General features: G+C 49.6%; 2 protein-coding genes across 9 annotated transcripts; one reads left to right on the forward strand and one right to left on the reverse strand.

Moving 5' to 3' along the window:
• Positions 1 to 786: 786 nt before the first annotated feature.
• NR1H3 (nuclear receptor subfamily 1 group H member 3) lies at positions 787 to 14,200 on the reverse strand. 5 transcript variants are annotated; one of them, XM_037838557.1, is made up of 11 exons: positions 14,059 to 14,200; positions 10,187 to 11,300; positions 7,586 to 7,727; positions 6,749 to 6,829; positions 6,145 to 6,333; positions 5,441 to 5,707; positions 4,967 to 5,175; positions 4,682 to 4,861; positions 4,390 to 4,489; positions 1,800 to 1,913; positions 787 to 1,314 (listed from the first exon to the last, which is right to left on the reverse strand). In XM_037838557.1, the coding sequence occupies exons 4-11, from the start codon at positions 6,789 to 6,791 to the stop codon at positions 995 to 997; spliced, it is 1,422 nt and encodes a 473-aa protein (XP_037694485.1). In that variant the 5' UTR covers positions 6,792 to 6,829; positions 7,586 to 7,727; positions 10,187 to 11,300; positions 14,059 to 14,200; the 3' UTR covers positions 787 to 994. The 5 variants fall into 5 exon arrangements, with proteins under 5 accessions (XP_037694485.1, XP_037694487.1, XP_037694490.1 ...); XM_037838560.1 differs by lacking the exons at positions 10,187 to 11,300; positions 14,059 to 14,200 and adding an exon at positions 1,522 to 1,616 and having other exon boundaries at positions 1,022 to 1,314; XM_037838559.1 differs by lacking the exons at positions 10,187 to 11,300; positions 14,059 to 14,200 and having other exon boundaries at positions 7,586 to 7,881.
• Positions 13,401 to 27,419, forward strand: ACP2 (acid phosphatase 2, lysosomal). 4 transcript variants are annotated; one of them, XR_005217349.1, is made up of 13 exons: positions 13,401 to 14,426; positions 15,024 to 15,119; positions 15,425 to 15,511; positions 16,588 to 16,740; positions 16,849 to 16,947; positions 17,166 to 17,255; positions 17,705 to 17,837; positions 18,615 to 18,697; positions 18,804 to 18,910; positions 19,042 to 19,217; positions 21,092 to 21,263; positions 24,028 to 24,293; positions 27,269 to 27,419. XR_005217349.1 is itself a non-coding variant. In XM_037838569.1 (12 exons), the coding sequence occupies exons 1-11, from the start codon at positions 14,313 to 14,315 to the stop codon at positions 21,223 to 21,225; spliced, it is 1,272 nt and encodes a 423-aa protein (XP_037694497.1). In that variant the 5' UTR covers positions 13,401 to 14,312; the 3' UTR covers positions 21,226 to 21,263; positions 24,028 to 24,494. The 4 variants fall into 4 exon arrangements, 3 of the variants coding, with proteins under 3 accessions (XP_037694497.1, XP_037694498.1, XP_037694495.1); XM_037838569.1 differs by lacking the exon at positions 27,269 to 27,419 and having other exon boundaries at positions 24,028 to 24,494; XM_037838567.1 differs by lacking the exons at positions 24,028 to 24,293; positions 27,269 to 27,419 and having other exon boundaries at positions 13,679 to 14,426; positions 21,092 to 22,035.
• The last annotated feature ends 81 nt before the right edge of the window (positions 27,420 to 27,500 follow it).

A 27,500-nucleotide genomic window follows, 5' to 3' on the forward strand; every position in this document is an offset into this window, starting at 1 on the left:
TGAGCAAAGTTTTTAATTTGACATGGTAATAGAGTCCATTTTGACGAAATGTTGATTAATCTGGAAGCGACTTGTCAAGATAAACTGTCCCCCCAAGATTTTCTGGCTGTCCCCCAACGCCTCACCTTACTCCCCCGCCACACAAATTGGAAGTGCCCAGCCTTCTGGGCTGGAAGCCAGCTACACGGGAGGTGGAGCCTACCAATACAGGGGCGGGGGTGGGTGACGGGCTGGACCGCGGCCGCGCAACCACCTGCACTGGGCGCGTACCAAGAGAAGGGGGCGTGAGCGGTGCCGCGGTGCCTGCCGGGAAATGGAGTCCAGCCTTTTGGACAGCCAAACCTAATACCAGGCAGCTTCCCTCTGGCCTCAGGGGACATTTCTTCCTGTCCCACGGGGCCTGGGGACCGAGAGGAGGGATTACTCGGCCTTGAGCCTTTTTGATTGTGCCCTCTTTTTCAGATGCTCATTAGCCAACTGAAAAATGAAGGCATTATCCCCACACAGGTGACATGCATGGCTCAGGCGTTAGTTCTGAAAGTCCACCACTACTTACCCCCCAAGAAAAACATTTGCCCATATGATGCAGTGGGACTATTATAAGGAGGCCCCCTCTCATTGCCACAGCTGTCACTTGTGATTTAACGTCCCTCCTTTGAGTCTGGAGGCGGATCCTACAAGACAGCGCTTTCTCCTCAACTCCTGTGTCCCCACCCCCAAGCCAGAAATTGGTTTCTTTTATTCTGTGTTCATTTTGGGCTTCCGGTTCAAACACTGCCAGACCTATCAGTGAGAAAGCCCTGAGGCATTTATAGCCAAGCCACGGGGTGACAATGGAGAATTTCTCTTGGGGCTCCGTGGGGAAAACAGGAAGTGGTGGTGGCAGGATGGGCAGAGCCCTGGAGAATCTTGTGCAAAGTGGCTCCCCAGGTTCACCCATTTGACTGGGTCAGTACTGTCTTCTGATGGAGTGCAGCTTTAACAGGACCCTCTACTACCCAGCAGCCACAGAACTCCCAGCCCTTTGACTCTCCTTTAATGCCCCATAAGGGTCTCCCTCCCCCAGCCCCTGGGAATGTTTGCCCTTCTCAGTCTGCTCCCTCTCTAGGAGGCAGTCACCGGGTCTCAGCCAGTCCAGCCCAGAAAAGAGAAGGTATGGGAGAACAATCATTCGTGCACATCCCAGATCTCCGAGAGCAGTGGGGGAAGCTTTTTGTCCTGCAGGCGCAGTGCAAACACCTGCTCTGAGTGGACGCTGCTCAGTGTACGGAGGCTCACCAGTTTCATTAGCATCCGTGGGAACATCAGCCGGTCCTGGGGAAAGGAGAGAGACAAGTAGCCTTTGCCTCACCCCCAAAAGAGAGGTGGGAGGGTAAGGGTAGGGGAGCTGAGGAAGAGGTAGAGAATTGTCTGTGTGCCATGTAGTCAGAGAGGAATTCTTGCAGGAAAAGTAGGTGGTGAGGTGTGGCAAGGGATGGGCCTGTGGAGAGAGGGGGAAAGGGGTGTCATGAGGAGACTCACATGGGGGTGGTGGATGGAGACGTAGGCATGCAGGGCCTCCACATATGTGTGCTGCAGCCTCTCTACCTGGAGCTGGTCCTGCACGTTGGGCCGGTCTATAGGTCACCAACAGAGTTGAGGAGCAGGTCTGGCCAGGGTCTTAGTTCTGTGACCCACCCAACTTCTCCCATCCCAAAATACCACAGCCAGGGCCTCCACCCCACAATTTCTGTGTGTGGGCCCTGCACCCTCCTTGGTGCCATCTCTTGCTCAGTTTCCCTCTTGGCCCTCCTCCACACCTGCAGAGAAGATGCTGATGGCAATGAGCAGAGCAAACTCGGCATCATTGAGTTGCAGCTCATTCATGGCTCTGGAGAACTCGAAGATGGGGTTGATGAACTCCACCTGCAGCCCTGGAGAGGCAGAAGGGAGGCTGGGGCGTGCGGCAGGAGCAGCGGGACTTCCTTCTCTCCTCCAACTCTTCAGCTTAGGGACCTACAAAGAACTCACTAAGAAGTCTCCAGAACTCTGCTGTGTAGCCTTGGGCAAGTTTCTTAACCTCTCTAAGCCTCATCGGTGAAATGGGAATCATATCTGAACCTATCTAGTAAGGCTGTGTGATGGCTAAATGAGAATGCATGTGGAGCACTTAGTGCTGTGTCTGGCACATAGCAAGTGCTGAATTAAAGGATATTAATAATTCCATTATTCTTATTAGAATTCTTGAGGGCCCCACATTACTAGAAATAGAGGCAACTTTTATTTTTGTTTATAAAGCAGAGTTTGAGTGTGTGTGTGCTGGCAATTGACCCTACTTTCAAAAAATACTAGAGATACAGTTCATGCATCATATCCCAGAGGGAACACAGTTGAGAGTATGTACTCTGGAGCTAAATTGCCTGGATTTGCCTCCTGGCTATACCACTCACTAGCTCTGTGGCCTCAGGTAAGTTATTTAAGCTCTCTGGGCCTTGGTTTTCCCATCTGTAAAATGGAGATAATACTACATCATACTACCTCATAATGGGTCCTTAGAACAATGTCTAGCACCTAAGTGTTTGTTAAATAAATATTTTTTTTAAAGAATGGAACCAGTCTTCTTGCTGAGAAGACCAGAGTTCAATAAATGATAACAAAAAGTCATGGCACCCAGAGCACCCATACACATTGTCAAAGTCTCCCCACCCCACACTGGCTCCTAGGCTATCTCAGATTTCTTTTAGCAACCATCTGCTGCACTTTTCCATTCAAGGTTTCTTGATTAGTCACTTCCTGTACTTTCACCCTGATATTTATCAGCATTGTGTGTTGATCCATTTAGTGCAGAAACCCCATTTTAGAAAGCATTTCTTGGTGAGTATCCTATCCTCAAGGTGTTGAGCCTCAAATTATGCCTACCAGCCCCTTTGTGCAGAAGGGGAGAGAAGGTTCTAGAACTGGGTGAGGCATGCTGTGAGGGTCTGCTAGGGCTCACTGAATGAATGCCTGAAATGTAATTAGTCCACATCATTAGTTACCCAGTGCATGCAGCAGAGGGGGAAGGAGACCTGACAAAGTAGAGCCCCTGTTCCTTCTCCCCAAGACCTTGCTGATGAAATGAGAAATGAAAAGCAAACATGACGACATCACATCTGCTTATATAAATAAATACATCTATAAATAGGTGAAGATTCAGATAGCATAAGTTAAGTCCACAAGTACAGAAGGAGTACAGACATTAGACCTGGAAGGGGTTCAGAAAACAGGATGTTGTGAAGGAAGAGAAGGCCCTAGTTAAGAGGAACTGGGACAATAACCATTTGGGGGAAAAGGTGGTTTGGCAGAGAAAGGGGGCAGGGTTGAGCTTTTAAAGATGGATAAAGTCATCAGCTCGTCCCTATTAGGTGCCTCACATTTGGGCGGCACATTGAGCACTACAGATGGCAAGGGGTGCCAACACAGTCTGTTATGCCCTACAGTTAAAGAAGGCCTTCCTAGAAAGCCTTTTGGGTGGCCTGTCTTGGGAAAGCAGGAGGCACATGAGCTGGCCTGAGTGGTGGGAAACCAGGGAAGGCTTTATGAACTCTGGTCTGGAAACCAGGATCTATCAAACCCCAAGAATAAGATCACAGCATCAGCCACATTTTATAGACCCAGATACCCAGTTGTTGAACTGCTTGGTCTCCTGTTGAGCCTCAGTTCTATTCCCTCCAAAATTCCCTCACCTTCTATCCTTTCCCAACTATGCTCCTGTAACACATATGTTAGCAACAATGAAATGTGAGGAAAGCCCCACCGCTTAGCCCTCAAGCAAGCATCAGATACAGAGCAGCAAGGTGAGCTAATTCTTGGAAAAAATACACCCAGTATAGGATGAGAATAGACGGGTTCATGCTCTCACCCTAAAACTGCCCTCTCTGGGCTCCTTGCAATGTTTAAACCCTGGTTCCATGGCCCATCAAAAAGGGTAGGGGAAAATCATCCCAGGGAAGAAGAGTCTTGATTCTTAAAGAGGATGTCTAAAGAAAGATTTGTTCATTATTGACAACTACAAAAGCCTCAGTGCAGTGGTTTTCAAACTTTTTTTTTTCCTAATTGTAAAAATCTTTTCTTCAAAATGCTATGCAAAGCACATTATAAAATGCAGATTTAAGTGGAGCTTATTGTTTGGCTCAAGTAAGGATGAAGGACACTCCTAAGCCTTCCTGTTTCTCTTCTAAGGTGACACTTCTATGGAACCCCTCAGATTCCTTGGAACACAGTTTGAAAACCAATGTCTCGGAAAAACAAGAGGAGCCTTCCCTTTACAGTCACCCAAACCTTGAGCTTGTGGCTCTGTAGTCACTGTGGGACTCGTGACACAAAGTATCTGTCCAGTCAACCCAATCATTTCATGATCTCAGTTCTCACCTGCTTTGGCAAAGTCTTCCCGGTTATAACTGAAATCCTTGAGGAAGGTGATACTCTCACTCCCGGGGTTGTACCTCCGAGATGTCTCCAGAAGCATCACCTGCAAACAAGTAGCAGACTTCAAATGGGGACTATGAGGGCTTGTCTTGGCACATAGTGCCCTGGAGGGATGGTCGGTCTCCCTTACCCCAATTTCTCATTTGATTTGGCTCCTCCACTTGCATGTCTGGAGGCCCTTCCCACAGACAGTCCTATTTTGGTTCCCTTCACCCCTTCGGCCATTTCCACCTACTTCAATGGCAGAAGTCTTCAGCAGGGCGATCTGGTCCTCTCGGCTGAGCTGCAGGAAGCCAGGCAGCTGCTTGGCAAAATCAACGATCTCCTGCACCGAGACGATGGCCAGCTCAGTGAAGTGGGCAAAGCGCTGTTGGCGGGCCTCCCGGCTCTGGGGGTCTGGTGCCATGGGCCAAGGCTACCCAGAAGGGCAAGGAGAGAAAAGGCAAACCACTTTGAGGCGGACATCGAGAAGCCACCTGGTGTCCCGGGTAGAGCCACCTCTCCCCTGGTCCCTCAATACCGTGACCCGAAGCCGGTCAGAGAAGGAGCGTCTATTACACTGCTGCTGGGCAGCAACTAACTTCTCAATCATGCCCAGTTGCTCCGGGCTGAGCTGGGGCAGGACTTGGGGAGGCGAGGAAGCCCTTGGGGGCATGGACATGGCTTGAGCCTGTTCCTCCTCTTGCCGCTTCAGTTTCTTTAGGCGGATCTGTTCTTCTGACAGGACACCTAAAGTGGGGCCAGAGGTGAATAAGGGAGAAAAGGGGGGAGAGGGGGCAGGAAGCAAGGATGCAGAAGAGGGGGTAGTTTCAGTCTCCAGAAGAGCAGAGGACTTTAGGGAAAGCCAAGGAAGAGATTTTAATCCTTACTTAGGGACCCAAAAGATTAGGAAGCCCCTGTAGGCTCTGATACCTAACTACCCCCATACCCTGGCACCCACATGTCCCCTCTTTCCCAGGAGACCCTCCCACCACTCCAGTGCCCAGACACTCACACTCCTCCCGCATGCCAGCCTGGCGGCATTTGCGAAGCCGACACTCCTGGCACTTGCGACGCATATAGGTGTCCATGGGGCAGTGGCCACCGCTGTGGCAGATGTAACGCGCCCCCTTGATGACACTGCGGCGGAAGAATCCCTTGCAGCCCTCACAGCTTAGCACGTTGTAGTGGAAGCCCGAGGCCTTGTCCCCACACACACTGCACAGCTCGTTCCCCAGCATTTTGGGGGCGGGCCCTTTTTTCCGCTTTGGTGGATGGAGCTCTGGATACAAGGAAGAACCTTAAATTTTTCCCCAAGGAAAAAGCTTGGGGCCCGTGCAGCCACCACCCCGGGCACTCAGAGACTTTTAGTTCCTTCACTATATGCAGTCTAATCTCTCTGTTATAAGAATAGTAGCTCTCACTTACCAAGTGCCATTATGTCTTAAGTATTGTATAAACCCTTTATAGGCACTGTTCCTTACAACAACCATAAGAGAGAGGTACTATTATTATTTCCATTATACACACAAGGAAACTGAGGCTCAGAAAGGTTAAGTCATTGCCTGAGGTAGAGAAAAAATTCACACTCAGATCACTTGTGTCTAGCTGACTCCAAAGCCTTTGGATTTAACCAAGACATTATAAGGTAAAGAGCCCCAAGGTAGCCCTTCCAGGTCCAGGGAGCCCCTGTCTCCTCCAAATCCAGAAGCTCCTCACCTATGGAGTCTCGGGGGGCTTCTGCCCTGAGGAGCAGGGCTGCGGGCTCCATTGCCTCCAGCCCCAGCCCTGAAGTGCTGCCCATGGATTGAGGCGTCCTGGCTTGCTCCCTGAGGGTGCCGTTGCTGCCTCCCAGCGCCTGGCTGCTTGCATCTCGTGCCTCCGGCTCCCACAGCTCCACCGCAGAGTCTGAGCCCCAAAAGAGAGGCACTAGTGGATCTCAGACCTTACCCCCAGGACCCCTCCCCAGCATCCTAGTTGGGAAATTGCAAACTTATTTCCACCATTAGAGGGCAGCAGAGCCCCAGATCGGGCTTTGGGACCCCAGAGTTTGTGTGGGCGCTAGGACTAGACACTTGTAGTCTCCTGCACCCCAATACCTTAAATAAGGGATATTAACCTCTGTCCTCTTGGGGGAGCTGGCAAAATCAGAAATCAGACAGGACTCCTCAAAGTTGGGGTTGGGTAAGCACAATACAGATTGGGAAGGACCGGGCAATACCAAGAATGGCTTTGGACAGGTAGCAAAGGAAGCTGCTTCCTGAGGGAGATGAGGAGACTGAGGCCTGGACTCTGGGGACAGGACTGGAGTGGAGAAGCTTACCAAGAGAAACATCGGGCACAGAGGCCTCCAGCCACAAGGACATCTCTTCCTGGAGCCCTGGACATTACCAAGGGGACTGTCCTACAGGAACAACCCAGATTACACTCCTCTAGAGCTTCGTTCTCCTCCTGAGCCTGCCTTTTACCAGTACTAACAATATCAGCTAATCTTTATTTGCCATGTATTAGCTTGTGCTAAGGCTTTAGATGCCTTCCCCACAATATCCCTATGAGTTCAGGACTATTCTTTAAGTCCATTTGAACTGAGGTTCAAAGAGATTAAGTAAATTGCACCCAGTTAGGCAATTGTAGTGCCAAGACTCCAACCCTGACCTCTCTGACTCCAAAGCCTGAGCTCTTGGCTACCATGCCACCCTTTCTCCCCAGGGCCCCCCTCCAGACCATCAGGGAGTGCTTGGGCACATCTGCCCCTTCGTGTCAGAGTGGCCTGTCGCCAAGTTGGGCAGGGCAAGGCCATGAGATTGTGGCTCACTCTACCCAAGAGGCTCACCTTTTAGCAGACCTCACTCCTGCCACTTCCCAGGGTCCCAGCAGAAACCTCTTGCCTTCAAGAATTTCCCCACTCACATGCAGGACCTCCTACCCAGAACCCCTCAAGCCGTGTTCTGGGAACTGAACGGAATCTTCTTCCTGCCCTGAGCTTTCATCGCCATCATTCCTCACTCCTCCCCAGAGACTCCCTTCTACGAGCCCCAGGATACCCACCCAGACACACACACACACACACCCCAGGGCCACAGCCGAGGACAGCCAGGATACCCGCCCAGACACACACACACACACACAACCCGGGGCCACAGCCGAGGAGCGGACCCACCGAATCCCCAGGCCACCAGACTTCCTGGCTGGGGCAGTCTCTGGAGCCCCCTTGCTGGGAGAGGAGGATGGTGCAGTCCCTCGTCCAGAGGCCACGCGGCTGGCTGCCGAGCCTGGGCTGAGCACGAGAGTGGCCCCGAGCCCTGGGGAAGTGAATGTGGGGAAGGGCCGAGGGGAGGGATCGTCAAGGGGTCGGGCCACCTCTCCTTCCTGCCAGGCGGACCCGGAGGCGACCCGGCGCTCCGGCCTCCTCTGCCCCCGCCCATGGGGCAGCTTCCCCACGCCGCTGACTCCTCCCCAGCCTGCCGCCCCCTCAGCCCAGCGCCGCCCTTGCCCTCCTGCCCCCACCAACACAGTCACGTTTCCCTGCAGACCGAACCTGTCCCATGTCTCTCCCCTTGCCTTTCCTCACCCCGGCGGCTCTTAGCTGCTTTTACAGGACGACTGCCTCCCAGGAACCCACACCCCAATCCCGGCAGCCTCCAGAGTAAGCATTCCCTCCCCTCCACAGACATCTTGCAGAGCAAAGGTCCCGGCCATGAATGTCACTTGAATTGCGACACCAAGCCCCAGCCTGCTTTCCCAACAACCCTCCTCCTCCTCCTCCCCAGCTCTGGTAAAGAACTATGTTGCTCTCCCCGCTAGTCCCAGGTCTCAGCCAAGCTGGTAGAGCTCCAGGAGTGGAGACTGGCAGGTACTAGCCTTCCAGGAGGTCTCCAAAAGTGGGTAGCCCACTGGGGCCAGAGTGGGGAAGCAGCCCAGGAGAAAGGGGTGTTGGGAAGTTGAATGAGCATTGGCAAGCCCGGGATGCAGGAGGGGGAGCAGATGGTGGGGGACCCTGGCATCAGTCCAGGATGGGCCTGGGAATGTATGCAGGTTCCCCTCATCTGGGGAACAGCCCCATCTGTAGGTATGGCAGGCTCCATCTAGCCGAAGCCTTTCTGCCCTGCTGCCGGGGACAGGATATCCATCCCTGAGGGTAGATGCCATGTTTCATTGATTTTTATCTCCTCCAAAGCCCCTGGAACAGGCCTGCAGAATAGGCAACAGAGTAGGTATTCTTCCTGTTTGTTGAATGAATAAGTATACAAGTAAAATAACATGATATTCCTTTGTCCCACACTCATTATTAACTCTAATTTATTTGATCTCATCATACTTAGATGAGCATTTTGGGCTCTGAACTTAGAATTTGGGTTCACATCCTGGACTCTTTATTAGCTGTGTGGTCTTGATTAAGTTACTTAATGTCTCTGAACCTATTTCCCTATCTATAAAATAGAGAAAATACAGTTATCCCTTCCACATCACAGGGGTTAGGGGTGCAGCACCCCTGTAAGCTGGAAAATCCGTGTAAAATTTTTTTACCCTCCCTTCATACCAGAGAAGTCAGAATTTTTTCCTTTTCTTCTATGGGGTGTTTACAGTACCTTATTGTAAAATTTGGGTTAAGTATTTGGTCATAAGCTATATGTAGGTCAATGTTAAGTAAAAGTACCATATATCTTATGCATTTCTGAGTTCCTAAACTTTTTGCCATCTGCTGGCCTTTGCATGTCATAGGCGGCTTCTGTAAAACTCCCCCCAAATTTCCATTTAATTTCTTATGCTGACCTGCGATATATCAAAACCATGATGGGGAAAGTTGCAATGTGGAAGGGATAACCACAATGATAGTTTTGGCATATAAGGTTGTTGTAAAGATTAAACAATATATTGTAGCCACCATGTGTAATGGAAGCAGTTATCATTACCTTCCCAACCCTTTCAGCTATGGGTCTGCCCACTGTCTTGACTCGACGCTATTAAGGTTTCAAGTGCTTGTTTCCACATACACATCCCTCACTACCTCTTTTAGTCCTTAGAGCTGCCCAGGAGGGAGGGAGGATAAACAACATGAACTCCTTCTTGCAAACAAGAACACCAAAGCTCATGGGAGAGCCTTTTCCAAGACCACACACAGCTAGTGGCCAAGCTGGGATCAGAATCCAGGTGTCCTCACTCCAGTCCCTGTCCTGTGTTCAGAGTCCATGACACTCTGGTCTTGTTGCCTCTCAGGTCTGATCAACCAGTGAATTGCTGGGGGGGCGGGGAGGAGGGAGCTGGGGCTGGTGGGCTGCAGGGGGAGAAGTGGGGAGTCCTGCAGATGCTTCGGTCCAGATGTGGGAGGCAAGGAGCTGAGGTTACTGCTGGCCGTTCACCCCCTGCCCCACTCCCCGTTTCCTGCTCACAGGCTCTTCCTGTTTTGCTATAAACTTAATTCCCATGGGTCCCACATTAAAGCACAGAAGGACAGGGAGCCAGGGCAGATAGCCAGAGGGACCAAAATGGAGATGAACAGGGCACAAAGGAAGAGGAGAAAAGAGGGAGCAGGGAAAGAAAGGACAGGGGGTGTGGGTGGAATGGAGAGAACAGAACGAGAGGTCAGGGAAAGCAGAAATAGAAAAGGAGCTTGAGGAAAAATGAGAAGCCCAGGGTGGAGCAGGGGCTATGGGTTGGGGGTCAGGGAACAGAGCCTTGAGAAGACAGAAGGCTGGGTGATGTTGCAAAAACTGCCCATGTATTCATTTTCACATTTCAGAAAAGCCACTCTGGCACCCACCCATCTCAAAGTTCTGCTCCAGCTTTTGCTCTTGTTCCCTCTTGTCACAAGGTCATCTCACAAGGTCCTCACCCTGCTGTGGGCATCTGAGTCATGAGCATAAGGCTCTCCATTCCTCTTGTATTTGTCCCTTCCTTGATTTTCAGAAGGCCCCAGATGTCCTGGGCAAGTAGAAACTGGGAGCTCTGGCTACAGGAAAACTGCAACTATTCTGTCCCAGTACCCTTATCATCAATCCAGCACTCTCCTCCATCCCCTTCACCCCCTACTCCTCGAATAGCCCCAAACTCCAGCATAGTCAGAGATGTCCCTGAAACATCGGGTTTCAAGGAACTCAGGATGTAACTTGGTCTGACGCCTTATGGCTATCTGCTGGGAGCTGGGAAAAGCCTCCCTCATCCACTCCTGATCCTCAGCTCCCTCCTGACACCCTAGTCTCTCCACTGGTGTCTTCTCGGAACCAGACACAAGCCACATCTGGAGCTTCCACCCCTGACAGAGGCCAGAGCCAATTGCTGGACCATCAGGGTAAGTCACCATCTCCCCCAAGCTTCCATGCAGAGGAGGAAGCATTGCTAGTGCTTCACTGACAAAGAGTTGCCCCTTCAAGTCCCAGGGAGTTCAGGGGACCCCCACGAAGAGAGAAAAGGGGAGGAAAATGGGAGAAGACCAAAACCCTATTGGAGATGTCTCCATGGAGTTTCTGGAGGTCAACCACATGGACTTCTCCCCCAAGTCAGGTGATGTGGCAAGGTAGAATGACAGGTCCCAGCTTGCAAACCCCACCCCCATGGCACAGGCCCACCAGCCCCCAGGAAGTGTTAGGTCCAAAACCTTCCAGTCCCATGAGGCCTTTCCTATGTTTCCCTGGCTCCCAGAGGAGACAGCATTCCTGGGAACATCGTCAGGGGGCTTCCTGAGTCACATTTCTAACCCCCTGGACCTCCAGAGGCTTCTCCTTGCAGCAAGAAGGATACTGAAGAGAAACGGGATTTCCTAGCCCATGGCCATGCACTACTAGGTAACTTCTCAAAGCATTCAAATTTCCACGAAGCAGGCCACAAGGTAAGGTTTGCAGGGACTCAGGCAACAGCTTCTTTCTCCTTCCACTGCTCTGGAAAGGCAAAAAGTATGGCCACTGAGTATGTACTCAAATAACTTTTATCCAAGCCACCAATCACGAGAAGAACCAAGCAATTCTTGGTTCCCAGACCTATGAGTTCAGAAGATACAGAAAGCAGAAAAGAAAATAGAAAAGTAACATTTATTTAGCCCCTACTACATACCTTTATTTTTGCAGGTGTTATTTCATTTATCCCCACAATAACCCTAAGAGATAAGTTACTTGCAAGGAGCAAATACCAAATTTGAATACAGATATAACTGACTAAAAAGCTCAAACTCAAAAAAAAAAAAAAAAGAGACTCCCTTACACAAAACTCCCTCCCCCAGTGGGGAAAAATGGCAACTCACCTGGATTTAGGTTCATTTCTGCCCACATAGGGTAGAGCAGTGATTCCCAATCCTGGCCTCCCCTTTAGAAATTCTGATTTATTTGTCTGGGGTGGGCCCATGCATCCATCTGCCTGTCTAGTGTTTTATATTTGTAATTAGGGACCCCAGATGTGAGGACCACAGGATCATCTGGTAGAAAATATGCAGAGGCTGGGGGTCAAGAGACCAGGGCTCAGCTACTGGCCCTGCCATCTATTTGTGGTGTAATACCCATCCTTCCTGGAGTTTTCCTTACTATAAAATCTCAAATAATAGCTGTTCCATCCATCCCTCCTACATGGGATACTTGCAGGCACAAAGGCTATAGACATACTTGAGCAAGTAGAAAGAAAAGCAAAAAGATGAATTTGAGGAATTTTTGTTCTACTTCCTAACATTTAGAGACCCAAAGATTTACATTCTTAAGGCATGATGGTCTGGCTAATTTGCAAGGAGAGCAAGGGGCACATTGAAACAAAACATGCAAAAACACCACGAAAATGCAGTATTTTGCACAGCCATGCCCCATACAATCTGATCAATGTGAAAAGATTCCCTTTGTTAGAAACCTGTTCGTTGAAAGTGCTTTAGGACCACCAAAATATAGTTTAGCAACACAGTTTGAGTAGTCTGCAGGAAATACCCACTATTAAGACTATATCTGACTGGGAATCAGGCAACTTGAGTTTTAACACATCTCCTAAACTGTGTGACCTTGGGCAAGTCACTTCCTTCTGGGTTTGTTTCCTTATCTGTAAAGTAAGGGGACTAGGTTAGATCAAGAATCCAGAGATGCTGATTTACAAAACCTATGGATGATCTTCGTAAAATCTCTTGGGACTAAAGGCAAAATTCCATTTGTGTGTGTGGACATTTTTTCTGGAGGAAAGGGGACTAAATTCTCATCTGATTCATAAAGGGGCTTATGACTTAATAAGAAAGTTAAGAATTATTTAGCTACATGGCCTTCAGACCTCATATTCTATTCACTCTTCAGCCTCCTCCATGACAACTCTGGAAGCAGTTTAGATTCTGAAGTATACATAAATAACTGAATCTAGAGGCAAGATAATGATCCTGCCTTCCCCCAGATAATCCTCATAAGGTTTTGTTCCCAGTGAATTGATGTGAAGTGATTTGCTTCTAGCGGGCAGATCTGAATCAAAGCATCCCAAAGGCGGGAATGAAAAATGGTGCAGCCACTGTAAAAAGCAATATGGTGATTCCTCAAAAATGAAATATAGAATTACTATATGACCAAACAACTCCACTCCTAGGTATGTACCCAAAGAAACTGAAGACAGGGACTCAAACAGATATGTACACCAATGTTCATAGCAGCATTATTCGCAATAGCCAGAAGGTGGAAACAATCTAAGTGTCCATTAACAGATGAATGGATAAACAAAATGTGGTACATACAAACAATGAAATATTATCTGGCTGTAAGGAATGAAATTCTTAGACATGCTGAAACATGGATAAACCTTGAAAACATCATGCTTAGCGAAATAAGCAAGGCATGTACAGACAAATACTGTATAATTTTGCTTATATGCAATATCTAGAAATAGCAAATCTGTAGAGACAGAAAGTAGATTAGAGGTTACCAAGGCATGGGAGAACGGGGGAAGGGGAAGTTGTTGCTTGGTGGGAATACCGTGTTTGGAAATTTTGGGAAATTTTAAATAATATATACTACATAAGCATTCAAGGAGCTAGGATCTGACTGTCCTGTGGAGTCACAAAACTCTGAGGCTAAATTGGCTGCATTTGAATTCTAAGTTACTGCCAACAGGGCTCCCACTTTATGATATGCGCCTGCCCGTTATTCCTAACAATCTTCCCCAGTGGTCTGAAATTCTTCCCATAAGAGTTTCGCTGCTTTGGGTTGGAAGACTTCAACTTCCTGTGCAACCTGACTCCTTCGGGAAGAGGCATGACATCTTGATTCGAATTCACTAAAACTTGGAAGTGGACGGGTGGGAGGCCAGGGAAAGGACTGGAGGGGGAAATGAGAGGGCTACTGAAGCTTTGCTTAGGGAATAAGCAGTAGACTAGACTGGGACCAACTTCAAGGACACAGCGAGTCCAAAGGGCTGTTTACACGCTGTGCCCTGCGCCCCTGACAAGACCTGTCCGAGGGAACGGAGCCAAGGGCCAAGGCTCAAACTCCACCCGATGTCAGGGGCGTGGAAGTAGCGCTCTATACTTCCCCATCCCTCGCCCCCATTCTGCATCCCCTCTGGCTCTGGGAGCACAGGTCCATCAGTCCCACAGACCGAGGGGGTGCTCGCTCTCCCGGCCAGTGCTCGGGCCAGCTTTGTACGAGGTCTCCTAGGGGAAAGAGGCAAACCCCAGCTCATAACGCTCTTTACCAAGGCGAGGTCTTCAACCCCTTTCTCGGGCGAGTTCGCGCTACATTCCCACGCTCCTCAGCCACAACCGGATCGCGAACTTCCTACACACATTCCCTCCCGGATTCCTCCTTCTCCCACTATCCCCGTCCCTCCTTTAGCAAGATGGCGGCGAGCGCACTTCCGGTGAGTGTCCTTAAGGGTGAGTCCGGGCGGCTGCTGCAGGTGCCACCCAGCGGGTTCCAGCTTCTTTGCAGGTATAGGCTACAGCGGTGATGGCGGGCAGACAGTCCGGCTGGAGCTGGGCGACTCTTCTCCAGCTTCTTCTTGGCGTAAACCTTATCGTCATGCCGCCGGCCCAGGCCCGGAGTCTGCGCTTCGTTACCTTGGTAATGAGAGACGGGGTCACCAAGGGGCTCGCCGGAGCTGGGTCAAAGGCCTGCGGGTGTAAGGAGGGGTGGGCTTGTGCCGGGGGACGGGGGTCTCTAGGAGGAGGAGGTGGCTTAGGAAGGAGCGGCTGGCCTGGGGACTGGGGGGACTGGGTTCAGAATTGATATGGAACCCCTAGGGGGCAGGGTGTTTGAGTAGGGACTTCTTCTGTATCAGCGGGTTAGATCCGGGTGCGTCTGCCCGGGAACAAGAATGTAGTTAAGTGGATAAAGGATTCTTTCCTAAAACAAGTCTTTGGTGGTCTTTTTTTCTATTTTCTATTTTTTTTTTCCGGTTTCCCCCACTGTATGCATTGCTTTCGCTTTTCTTTTCCCTTCCCACCTGTACCTTTGATTTTGCCAGTGGTCCCCGGTGGCACTGCTTAGCCAAGTTAGAATCCCTGGAACCTGGGGGAAGTTACTGACTCCTGAGTTGGGGGCTTTTGCAGTGGGCAGGATTGAGGCTTCCCAAAGGGTGGGAGGCTTCCTGCCCCATGGGGCAGAGGTGGGCTCTGTTGTCCCCTTCTGACTGATAGGCAAACTGTTTTCTTTCCTCAGGTATACCGACATGGAGACCGGTCACCAGTGAATACATATCCCAAGGATCCCTATCAGGAAGAGAAATGGCCCCAGGGGTTTGGTCAGCTAACCAGGGTGGGTCACAGGCCAGCCCACCCTCAGGATGAGCCTCTAAAGCAGCCACAGAACTTGGGGCCCCACCAAACTGCCATTTCCTGGCATGGGAGCTGACTTTGGTCAGATTTCTTAACCTTATCTTCCTCTGTGCCCAGGATGGTGCTATGCATGACTGGCCATTTAATAAATGAATTTTGGGACCAGATCAACCCACTCCTACTTCCAGCCGGGGTAGACTTGGACAGCAACAGTGCCTAAGCCCCATGGGACTTGCAAGCCACCCCTTCCCTTTGGATGCTCTTAACCCTTGAATTTGCCTGCAGGAGGGGATGCTACAGCACTGGGAGCTGGGTCAGGCTCTGCGGCAGCGCTACCATGGCTTTCTAAACACCTCTTACCAACGGCAAGAGGTAAGCTGAGAACCCAAGAGAAAGGGGAAATGGGACCTGGCGTCCTTTCTGTTTACCCGCAGGAAGCCTAAGGTTGAGGCTGGGCACTCAGGCCTGCCTCCTGCACTTTTGATTACAGCTACAGAACAAGACCTTCCAAGAGCTGTCTAGAAAAGAGCCTTAGAGGCCAGGTAGCCCCTGCTAGCCAGGAAACACTGGGAAGAGGAACACTGATCAAGCATCCAAGCTCAGACTTAGAGAAGGGCCTGGCAAAGTAGTTTCTGACTGTAAAATAACCTGAGCTTTCCAGGTAACAGACATTGAGTACTAAGGGGCAGGCACTGTGCTAGCTTGTGGCATTCAATGTGAGCCATGGAGATAGGATCTCTGTCTTCATGGAGCATAGAATACAGTGGGAGTGTCACAGGATAAACCAGACAGTGCTAAGTGATGAAGAGTAACAGGGAAGACATACTTAGATAACGCATATCACAGAAGACTGACAAGTGTGCTAGCTCCTTGAGGTCCTCTCCCCACCCCAGGGACAGGGATAGCTGTTCCTCTGGTTACTACTCAGCCCCAGCTGCCTCAAGAGTCTCTACATATTGTTCCCTTGAGGCTGGTCTCTATCCTCATTTTGCCCTTCCCTACAGCTTCCTCTTCCTTGTGACAAGAGACTATTTCTGTTCCTTATTTCCTCTCCTTGGTCTCTTAAGCCAGTTTAATAGGGGGCGGGGATGGGGGCTTGACTGGAGACAGTTTCTGCTCCCCAAGGAATATAGTCTAGATGGGGAGACAGGCGTTGTTTTAAAACCAGACAGACTGACCAAAGTCTTACTTAATAAACACCTAGACTGGGTGGAAGGGGCATTTGAGCTAGAGCCATTCTCATGGGAGTTCTTCACAGAGTGGTGACAGTTCCCTGCTGAGCATTTGGGCCTTTGCTGGGAATAAGCTGAGGAAGCCCAGTTTGGGAGAGGAAGTCAGATGCATGGTGGGTTTACAGTTTTCTGGGTTACCATCAAGACTAGGCTCTCTCCCTGGGACCCCACCAAGGGGTCAAAGTCTTCCCACACCAGGTGTTGCTGTCTCTGCAGGTTTACGTGCGAAGCACAGACTTTGACCGCACCCTCATGAGCGCCGAGGCCAACCTGGCTGGACTCTTCCCTCCCGACGGGATGCAGCGCTTCAACCCAAACATCTCATGGCAGCCTGTCCCCGTCCACACGGTGCCCATCACTGAGGACAGGGTAAGGCTGGCTAGCCTTTCTCTGGAGATGGAAAGGGGAACAACACTGGCTGTGGGCCTGCTGATCCCCACCTCCTTCCCTGCCTGTTCCCCCACTTTTGGTCTGCAGCTGCTGAAGTTCCCACTGGGCCCGTGTCCTCGTTATGAGCAGCTGCAGAACGAGACCCGGCAGACCCCAGAGTATCAGAATGAGAGTATTCAGAATGCAGTGAGTGGGGGCTGAACTGGAGGCCAGCAGACTGTTCTTTCCCCCAGGGCAAGACTGACCTCCTGATCCATTTTATTTTTTTAAATTTTTAAATTTTTAAATTTTTAAATTTATTTAATTTATTTAATTTATTTTTTATAATGCAATTTTATTGAGATACATTCACATAACATACAATCCTCCAAAGTATACAATCAGTTCTGATCCATTTCTCATAGCAATTTCTGGAGATGGTGGCCAATGAGACGGGGCTTACGGACCTAACGCTGGAGACTGTCTGGAATGTCTACGACACACTCTTCTGTGAGGTGAGCCAGCCTAGGACCGCAGGTGCAATCCCTCTTTTCCCCCACCTCAGCAGGCCCCGGTCGCCAGGACCAGCAGAACACAAGGCCTGGGTACCATTCCCACTGGGGAGACCCAGGCAAGCCACTTCCTGTGAAACAATGGAATTTCCCTCCCTGATGAAAAAGAAACTCAGTGTGGGAAATGGTTTATGAACTGTCAGCAGTTCCTACTCCTCTCCTCCACCCAGAACTCTCGTGGTATGGGACCCCATTTTGCTGAGTCACACTCTCTGTGCCTCAGCTTCCTTTCCTGGGCCCTGCAGCCTCAGTACTGTCCGCCATGTCTCCTGGCTCCTCTCCTCTCCCTCCCCTCGCACACACACAGGTATCTTCCCACTGGGGAGGAGAACTACCCCGGGAGGGGCTCTGGCCTAGGCCTGTGGAGCTAACCTGCATGCCACGGTACACAGCAAACACACGGGCTGGTCCTGCCGCCGTGGGCCTCACCCCAAACCATGCAGCGCCTGCGCGGGCTAAAGGACTTCAGCTTCCGCTTCCTCTTCGGGATCTACCAGCAGGCAGAGAAGGCCCGGCTTCAGGGGGGTGAGTGGCAAGAGCAGCATGTCACTCCCCTCCTCAGGAACCTACAGCATTAAAGAAGTCAGCTACTAGGGGTTCCTCACACACTTTCTTCTCTACATGAAATGTTCTCCGCTGCTTCAAAACCAGATCCCCCCAGCTGACCCCTAGTTACCAAAGTCTCCCCATTTCTCCAAATGCTTAGCATGTATCTCTAGTTGGCCATGACCAGTTTTGCGTGCTCCTTTTCTGCCATTCATATTCTGAGGTTTCACCCATGTGAGGAAACCCTTCCTCTCCTGTAATGAATACCGACCGCCAGAGAACCACAGGGGGCCATTTTGAAAGAAGACGGTTCTCTGATCTGCATGCTCAAGGGAGTGCCAGTTGTCATATCTTTCTGACATCTCAGTAGTTTTCAGAGCCTGCATGTAGCAGAGTTATGCTGGCACAAAGCCTCTATCTTGTGTGCTGTGAAGCAATGTTAAATTTACATGGATTCCAAACCAGAGTGATACTTCAGACTTGGGCAGGGTCTCATAGGTCATTTACAAATGGACACAACTGTGTTGAAATGTAGAGAGATATTTTGTTTTATCTTGCTTTCCTCTAAATATGAAAGTTCTTAGAGAGCAGGGAGTACTGTAGAGTTCCTACATGGTTCCCATGAACCTAAAGGGTTCTCTGTGTTGGTGATCATACCCAGGACCAGCAGAGTGGGAGGGACAACAGATGGGTCTGATCAGATAGATCTGACACTGATGGCTGTAGTCACCGACACAGGCGACTTTCCTCCTTCAGGAGTCCTGCTGGCTCAGATACGGAAGAACCTGACACTAATGGCAACTGCCTCCCAACTCCCTAAGCTGCTGGTTTACTCTGCGGTAAGCTCGCCAGTGTGCTAATATCAAGCAAGGAACTGGATTTCCTCTCTTCAGTTCCTGGGGACGCGGAGGGGCAGTGTTGATGGGGCACCCATCTCCCTTACAGCATGATACCACACTAGTCGCTCTGCAAATGGCATTGGACGTTTACAATGGGGAACAGGCCCCTTACGCCTCCTGCCACTTATTTGAACTGTATCAGGAAGATAATGGGTGAGTGGAGCTGCTGGTCTACCCCGCGCAGGGGTACTCGGGTGGTGTTGAGATTGGATCTCTCCTCATCCAAATGCCCAAGGACTCCGTCATGGTGAGCAGCTCCAATTTTGCCTCCTGTCAACCCTCAGGAATTTCTCAGTGGAAATGTACTTCCGGAATGAGAGTCACAAGGCCCCCTGGCCGCTGATCCTGCCTGGCTGCCCTCACCACTGCCCCTTGCAGGACTTCCTTCGCCTCACAGAGCCTGTTGTGCCCAAGGACTGGCAGCAGGAGTGCCAGCCGACAAGTGGTCCTGCAGGTACAGGTGAGCTGCTGCCTGCCTCTGTGCTACTCAAGCCCCAAACCAACTTTAAATTTATATCCCCAAATCTCAAGAGAGCTGTGGCACTTGCCACCATCTTATTGCATTTCCCTAGATGGTTCACTCTCCCACCCTGAGGCCATTTCACACCGTCTTCCCCCACAGGTGATGCCTGTCTGTCTTGTATTGCTGAGAAAATCAAGGGAACTGGGAGAGAATTGTCTCATTCTTCCACCACCAGATCTACCAGCTTACTTGCATCTGTGGGCTGTTCTCGGTTTCCCCTCCTGGGATAGTGGATGAGCTGCTACTTGAAGCGAGCATCTCCACTTCTGTGCTGGGTCCATCTCTTCTCACCTCCTCAAGGGCCTCTGCTGCCTCCCTATTTCCCTTTGTGTTGAATCACTCCCATCTCACAGTCATAACAAAATCCTTCTGAGACCCACGCCCTTCTCCAGCTACCACTCTGTTTCACTGTTACCTTTTAGAGTTGCCTCAACTCTGACTTGGCTTCCTCTCAGCCTGTTCTCTTAGACTGATACTAGACAGTCGTGTGTCACTTTCCATTCCATTGAAGCCACTCTTCTCAAGGTGACCAATAACCTCCTCCTACCAAGTAGCCAGTTCTTAATCATCTTGTATCATCTGTCATCATTTACTCCTTCCTTAAAACACTTTCTTGGCCTCCCCTGGTTTTTCTCCTAATTTTCAGGCAGTTTGTTTATGGGCTTTGCTTCCCTACTAAACAATGGATGACCCAGGGCTTGTCCCTGGCCCTTTCCCTCATCTATGCCTACACCCAAGATAATCTGATGCAACCCCATGGCTTTATATTCCATCTCCTTGTGAAGTTGGGTCCTTTTATTACAATTTGCAGATTCGTATCTCCAGCCATGACATCTTCTCTGAGCTTCAGATGCATTTATCCAGCTGCCAACTTGAAGTCTCTGTAAGGGTGTCAGATAAGGCTTCTCAAAGTTGACATGTCTAAAACCCAGTGTTTTTCCCCCCAGATCTGTTCTTCTTCCTGGCTTCCCCATCTTAGTAAATGCCACGTCAGTCACCCAGTTGCATAAGAGTTATCTTGGATATCTTCTTTCTCACACCCCACATCCAATCCATTTCCGGACCCTTTAAAATATATGCTTTCACCTCCCTAGTCCAATCTACCATCATCTCTTGCCTGAATTACTGAGAAGCTTCCTAACATTTTGATTCTGTTCTTGCCCTACTAGTGTGTCAGCACAGCAGAGAGTTAATAGTTGAAAAGCATTGATCAGCTCATGTCACTGCCCTTCTCAAACTCTTCCAGTAGTTTCCTATCACATTTGGAATAAAATCCCAGTTCTTTACCAGGACCTTTCAGGCCCTACTTGATCCGGTCCTCTGCCTCATCTCCTCTTCCTCCTCTCCTACTTCCCCCCTCACTTACTCTGCTCTCGTAATACTGACTTTCTTGCTGATCCTAGAACATGCCAAGCTTATTTCCATGTCAGGGCCCTTTTGCATTTCCTCCTGTCTCCCCTGTCCCCTGCCCCAGAACACTCTTCCCTTGGGTCTTGGTCCATCTTACTCATTGACTTCGATCAGGTCTGTGTTTGGATTATCAGTGAGGCCTTCCCTGACTGACCTACATCTCTATCACTTTCCCCCTTGCCTTGCTTTGCTTTTTTTTTTACCATTTGTCACAAACCTATCATTCCTGTCACTTGCTTGTATCCTAGGGCTCCTCTCCTAGACCATAAACTCACTACGAGCAGAGACTTTGCCTTCTCCACCATTGTATCCCCTTTGTCAGAACAGTACCGGGCATGTGGTGGGCATTCAGTTCTTTGTTGAATGAGTGCTAACCTTACCCTTCTCTCCCCCACCCCTAGATGTGATCGTGGCCTTGGCTGTATGTGGTTCCATCCTCTTCCTTCTGATCGTGCTGATCCTCACCATCCTCTTCCGGATGCAGGCCCAGCCTCCTGGCTACCGCCACATCGCAGATGGAGAGGACCATGCCTGACAACCACTCAGCCCCCTTCCCTCTGCCTCCTGGGGGAGGTAGGCTGGGCCCTTGCTCCTGACTGTTGCTGCTCCCCAGCCCTGGGTTGGGCCTCCCTCTGATCATTTCAGCCCAGACCAACGAGTGGGGCTCGGCTTGGCCCTGGCACCTGTTAATCAGCATTCATGTGCCTGATGTTTACCAAGTACTGTGTTGGACATTGGCTTTCCCCAAATAGGATTTGCCTCCTCCATGCTCCACGAGGGCCTGAGATGCAGACAAGTATTCAGGTTACACTCAGGACCTGGGATGAAAAAAAACCCACAAAAACCAAAAACTGAAGGAACTGGTGCCTGGTCTGCCTTGCCTTTCCATCAAGCCCTGCTCTCTCTCTGCCAGCCCAGTGTCTTTGGCAAATGGCTCAGAGGACGCAGTTTCGCCTTCAGTGATTATTTTAGTTGAAAAAATTGCACAACACTGGTAGCTCAACATTGCTACCAAGGAACCGGATCCACCTAACAGCCAGCTAGCCAAATTTTTCTTGTCTGGCAGAACATCGTTACTCCAGACATAATGCTTCATAATGCTTTCAGGAATCTCTGTCACCCCCTTCAGCTAGAGCAGATCTGAGGGTATTTGTACCTGTGGAGGAGTGGAGGGAGGTGGGGTGAGATGGAGTTGGTCCTATAGGTCCTGAAATTACTATCCCTCCTGGTGGGCTGGGATCTCCAGGGACCCTGAGGTAATGCAGGTCATGAGCAGGACAGCTCTTGACTAGAGCCAGATAGGGGCCAAGGCAGCTTCCAGAGAATGAAAGTTTTGGACTTTTTATGCTGTTTCTGTGCCTTTTCTCCATTTCTGGGACCCAAGAAACCCCTGACCAAGTCAGTGCTGGAAGATCCTCTTAAAAGTTCTCAGTTGGATGTGGATTTATAGGCTATGTCAATAGTGAGAACGAACCAAAAAACACGACCTGATCACCCTGCCGCTGCATGTCAGAGAGGAGAAAATTACCTTGGCCCCAGGATAAGCTCAGCTTCAGGGTAGGTATAGCAGGGACCCTTGAGGCAGCTTTGGAGAAGTTTCCAGAGCTAGGTCCAGAACACTAGCATGCCAGTGTCTCCACCACAGCATCCAACTCTAAGACGTGTTTACTTTTTGACCCTTTAACAAATAGCTGCCTCTTCTCACAGGACCTGCTACCATTTGTGGCTCCAGGCCCTTGCTTGGCCCACACCTTTATTAAAGGTCTTTCACATCTGTATCCTGGCTTCCTCCTGGCTCCAAATGAGAATGTGATAATCCAGGAGGAGTGAGACCAGTCTGACTTGCACCTTCCATTATCAGTCTGTCAGAGCTTTGGACCGGCCCAGGGAACCTAGGACTTTGTAAGGAAATACCAGGAAACTGGACAGCAGCCAGGCATTGCCCATGACTGAGAGAAAGCAAGAGGGGACAGAGTGTCTAGGCCAAAGAGACCCCTGTCTCCCAGTTATCTTGTAACTGACGCTTCCCTGGAATGAGTGTGGCAGGACTGAACTGAGGTTAGCCTGCACCAAATGTTGGGGAGTAGGGTTGGGCTTGGCCAGTCTGAGGTTACCTCCTGCTTCTACTCACCCATCACAGAGGCCAGCGTGGCCCCCATGGGATTGAACTCATTGAGCTGCAGAGATGAGTGTGAGGAGGGGGTGAGGGTATTGGCAGAGCCAGAAAACAGCCAAGACTAATTTCAGGTCATTTTTGGTCAATAAAGTAGGCTGAGCCCATGTTTCCTCCCATCATTATTTGAGGGTCCAAGCCTCACCAAAATGATACCAGAAGATTCTGGGTCATAGAATTGACAGATCATCTTCCCTGAGCTTCTGTGAAACACATCAGTTGGTCTTAATTTGGGGGCTATAACTTGAAATTAGGATCTGGGTATCTGCCCACGACAATGAGATTGTACTGAGGATGCCAGGTTGCCTAGGAGATGGAGAGGCTGGTCACGAGAGCATATCAAAAATATTCTATTCTTTGCCAATAACAAGCTAACAATTTAATGATGGAGATAAGACCTACACGAAACTGCAAGAATGATTTTCTGTTGCGTGTGCATCTATTGCAAAGTTTTAATCCCTAGCTGGCCTCCCTGGCTCTTGGGACACCATTAGGCCTTCTCTCTTTTGCATTTCCTGGGATCATATCAACTAATAAATGTTTTAACATCAGCCTGGCCCAGACATTAACCAAAGGGGTAAACCTACAACAAAGCAAAAAGCCTCCAGTAACCAAAGCTAAATAGGACATAAGTTCTGAAGTAACCCCACTACTATCCTCCATCAGTGTGAAAAACAAAGTATTGAGCATAAAACAGCTAGTGGCTGTAAAAGGGGAGGAAACCCATGCTTCCCAGATCACCCCAGGCAGCTATTGGAATGACATAAATTGGGTGATATTTTCAAAAGAAACCTCAAAGAAGTTTCGAAGGAGGAAAGACATGGTTAGCAAGAAGGAAGATGTGATTGTACAATGGCTTGGAAATAAGTTACAAACAAAGCACATGTGGGAAGCTGTAAGTTGGCCTGGCTGTGTACAAAGAGCAAATGATATAGTGGGAGATGAGGACAGATGGATCAATGGGAACGCCAACTGGTGACAGACCACTGGAAGATATTAAGAGCTTGGATTTGACTTGAGGTACATGAGATCCACTCTAATATTAAATTCCCTCCATTTACTGAGTACTTAGCAGGTGCCAGGCATGGTGCTAAGTGCTTCTAGGGTACTGATTTACCTTCACAACAGCCCTATCAACTAGATACTGTGATTCTCTTTGTACAGATGGGGAAACTGAGAGACGAAGGTTAAGTGACTTGCCTAAGGATTTAAACCCAGGGATGTCTGACTGCCTGAAGCTGGTGCTCGCCACCAGTATGCTATACTGACCAAAGAAATACAGGCATGAACAAGATCTGAACAGGGGCTGTGGATTTGGAAAAGAATACAAGCTCCTAGAGCTGAAGAACTATCAGAATTCAGAGTGCCTGGGTCCCTGGTGAAGAAAGGAACCCGAGAACTTGAGGCTGAACTATGAGGACCAAGGATAGGTAAGCCATTAGGCATTACAGGGAAACTAGTAAGAGATGGAAAAATATGGGACCTCTTCCTAATCTTAGAAGCCACCTAAACCTGCACGACAAACTAAGAAGGTTAAGGTTAGTTTGTGGAATTAACTGCATACACAGGTAACAGAAACCATGAAAGGATCGAACAGAGGGTCAGGAGCTTAGAAAATGCCCACAGTGAGGAAATCAGGGCAGGGCTGAAAAAAACTCAGAGAAGTAGCTTATCAGAGAGACAAAGAACAAAAACAAACAAAAAAAACAGAGAAATAGGATTGCAGAAATGGGAGAAAGGAGCAGGGAGAGCCAGCAGGCTGAGTGAGAGGCAGCTTTGTGTTGGCCTTACCGCATGTGCCCCCTTCCCCCACCTCTAGCTGATGCACTCTGTCCCCTGCTCACAGCTCCCTTCTGTGAGCTCTCTTCCCTCCATCACTCACCCTGATCGGTGTGAGGTGCTGGAAGTGGCGGTGAAAGTGTGGGATCAGGCCCAGAGGGCAGTCCCACTGGGAGGCAGAGCAAACTTGGATGTTGCTATTTTGGTCAGTGCTCAGGAGTCGGGCTCCATCAGGATTTAAATAGCCTTTAAAAAGCCCCCTGAGTTGAAGGACTCATGATCCCTCTGTTGTCCTGGCCTCTACAGGTCTCCTCTGGCAGGGGCACCCTCTGTCCTGCTACACTATAGACAAAGGTAGAAGGGAAGAGGTGAACCTCGACTATGGATAAAAACATTTTGGAAACTCAGCAGCTGATGGGGGCAGCTGGAGTCAGACAGGTCCCAAGACATCAGCTTAGCTGATGCTACCTGGGGTAAAGGTCTGACCTTTACCTGGCTTCTACACTTTGAGGGAAAACATCAAGAGCAGGTGGATTGGCACGGCTTGCAGGCGAGATGAGGTCTGGTGTATCACACCTGCACTGACAGCTTGGTCGTGTGGTAGCGAGCAGAGGAAACTGGCCTTCCCTGTAACCTGGTGCATGTCCCAGATTTCCACTGTTTGCTCTACAGAGGCTATGGCCAGGAACCAATCACAGCACAGGTTCAGGGCCATACGAGTCACTCTCTTTTAGTGCAGTCTGAGATTCCACATCAGCAGAGAAGAGCTTGGTTCAGGTGGGACACAGAACCAAGGGCGGGAGCACGGGAGGGAAAGGGAACCTTTGAGCTACAGAGAATGTACCTCCCTGTGGTCCATGCTTAGGAGGATCACACGCCCCTCATTGTCTCCTGTGACCACCCCTCGGCTTTGGGCAGCCATGTCCAGTTTGCAAAACCAGAAGCTAGAGGGAGAGACTGACTATAGGATTCTTGGGACAAGGATGAGGTCCATGTTTTTCACAATGCTATTCTAGTGTCTAGTACACAGTAGGCATTCAAGAAATGTTTGTTAAATGAATTGATAATTGTTGCCACGAGTTCACAGTGAGGTACACAAAGACTTCTCTACCATCCAGACTGAAAGTCCGAGGGCCCTGGGGCTCAGAATTTTGTCCAGTTATTGCTGGGCCCAGGATCATCAGCAAGTGAGAAGAGTCCCCAAAGCAGCCAAATTTCAGAACCATAAAGCAGTCCGCAGGCTAGCTTGCCCCCAGCTAGCCCCAAGTGCTGAGAGAATCATTTACCTACTCTTTCCCTTCACTCTCCACCCTTTGAGTCCAAGGAGATGACATTCTCAACCAAACAGGGATTGCCTAATTCTGGTCCTCAGAGCTGGCTAGAAAGGAACTTCTGCCCCCTTCTGAGCAGTTAGGGGAAAATGCACACATAACACAAAAGCACTACACCTTGCTCTTCTGCCTCTCAAACTACTTGAGGACAAGGAGATTGGGCAGGAGGGTGCTTCAGGGGTCCTGATACACAGCCAGGAAAGCGTAGAGTACAAGTTCTTCTCCCTCAAATCCCCAATCCACGCTACATTGCCTTTTGCCATCCTCTATAAATATCTTTAAGAGGGAGGAGAAAAGTACCTTGGCCCCAGGATAAGCTCAGCTCCAGGGTAGGTATTATAGCAGGGATCTTTGAGGCAGCTCTGGAGAAGTTTCCAGAGCTAGGTCCAGAACTGTAACATGCCAGTGTCTCCGTCATAGTGCCCCAGTTCCAACCCGAAGACATGTATACTTTTTGACCCTTTAACAAATAGCTGCTGCTTCTCACAGGACCTACTCCCATTTGTGGCTCTGTGAGGCGTCTGTCCAATCACCTGTCCTAATTGCACATATACTTCTGAACCCAGTGGGGTAGCCTGAGATAACATCCAATGCTAGTTAAGCCCCAGCACTCTCACCTAATTCCTTAGGGAACTAGAATTGTGTTTCTGCCTAGAAATCAAAGTAACAAGCATTTTGTAATTTCTCCAGCCACTTGCTCGTGGGGAATCAAAAGTACTTTATGGACCTGATTCTATCAATTTAAGCTTCCACCAAGGAATTGGTTGGGTCATTACATGCCAGCAAATGTAGAGAATTAAACCTTAAGTTCTTAGTACCTGCTCCAGTTCCTAAGTGGCTTTGTAGGCCAATGCCATGCTGACTTGTCTAGTAAGACTCAAGCTCTAGTCTAATAGAGGTATGACTTACAAAAGGGCTGACGGCCTTCCCTTATGAGAGGAGCTGAGACTCCAGAACACCAACCCAAAGCAGTAACCCCACCAGGACCAAAGTAAGGGCAGCCCAAGAGAGAGTTTGAGAAATAGAGGGAAGGGGGGAACGTGGCTAATGCCTTTCCTCTCTTCCCTGGGCCAGGTTTGGGTAAAGGAAATGGTATCTAGATCCTCTTGCCATAACTACACCTAGAGCCCAGAAACCCTTTCCCTACTGATTAGACTCACTTGCAGGTGCCTGAGCTGGTAACTTGGAGAGTGTTGCTTTTAAAATCTTGCAGCCTGGTTGTTCCCTCCATTGAGGAGATGAAAAATTGGTTGGTATTGAGAAGGTTAAACTTCATCCCTGTGTTACTCCTCCAGCTCCCATCTAAGGTGAGGAAGGAAGAAGCCAGTGAGTGACGATGGACCAGGAAGTGAAGAGCCAGGCCTGGGTAAACATACTCACCCCATGAGCGAAGCCAGTCAGCCAGCCCTTGGGGCCAGGCCCAGAGAATAGGATGTTCTCCAGTGCTTGTTGTTTTTTTGATTTTTTTTTTTTTAAGCTTTTAGTCTTACTTTTATTTTTTAAATTAAAATACAGAAAATTTGACCT

Source organism: Choloepus didactylus, chromosome 6, assembly GCF_015220235.1.
Source record: "Choloepus didactylus isolate mChoDid1 chromosome 6, mChoDid1.pri, whole genome shotgun sequence".
In the NCBI taxonomy this organism is placed as follows: Eukaryota; Metazoa; Chordata; class Mammalia; order Pilosa; family Megalonychidae; genus Choloepus; species Choloepus didactylus.

Excerpts from the sequence above, each read along its gene's own strand:
- ACP2 (XM_037838569.1), top strand. The coding sequence starts at position 14,313 with ATGGCGGGCAGACAGTCCGGCTGGAGCTGGGCGACTCTTCTCCAGCTT. Across the intron at positions 15,120-15,424 it reads GGTTTGGTCAGCTAACCAGG|GAGGGGATGCTACAGCACTG; the intron begins GTGGGTCACAGG and ends ATTTGCCTGCAG. Across the intron at positions 15,512-16,587 it reads CCTCTTACCAACGGCAAGAG|GTTTACGTGCGAAGCACAGA; the intron begins GTAAGCTGAGAA and ends CTGTCTCTGCAG.
- NR1H3 (XM_037838557.1), bottom strand. The coding sequence starts at position 6,791 with ATGTCCTTGTGGCTGGAGGCCTCTGTGCCCGATGTTTCTCTTG. Across the intron at positions 4,490-4,681 it reads TGAAGACTTCTGCCATTGAA|GTGATGCTTCTGGAGACATC; the intron begins GTAGGTGGAAAT and ends ACTTGTTTGCAG. Across the intron at positions 1,914-4,389 it reads GGAAGACTTTGCCAAAGCAG|GGCTGCAGGTGGAGTTCATC; the intron begins GTGAGAACTGAG and ends CTGCCTCTCCAG.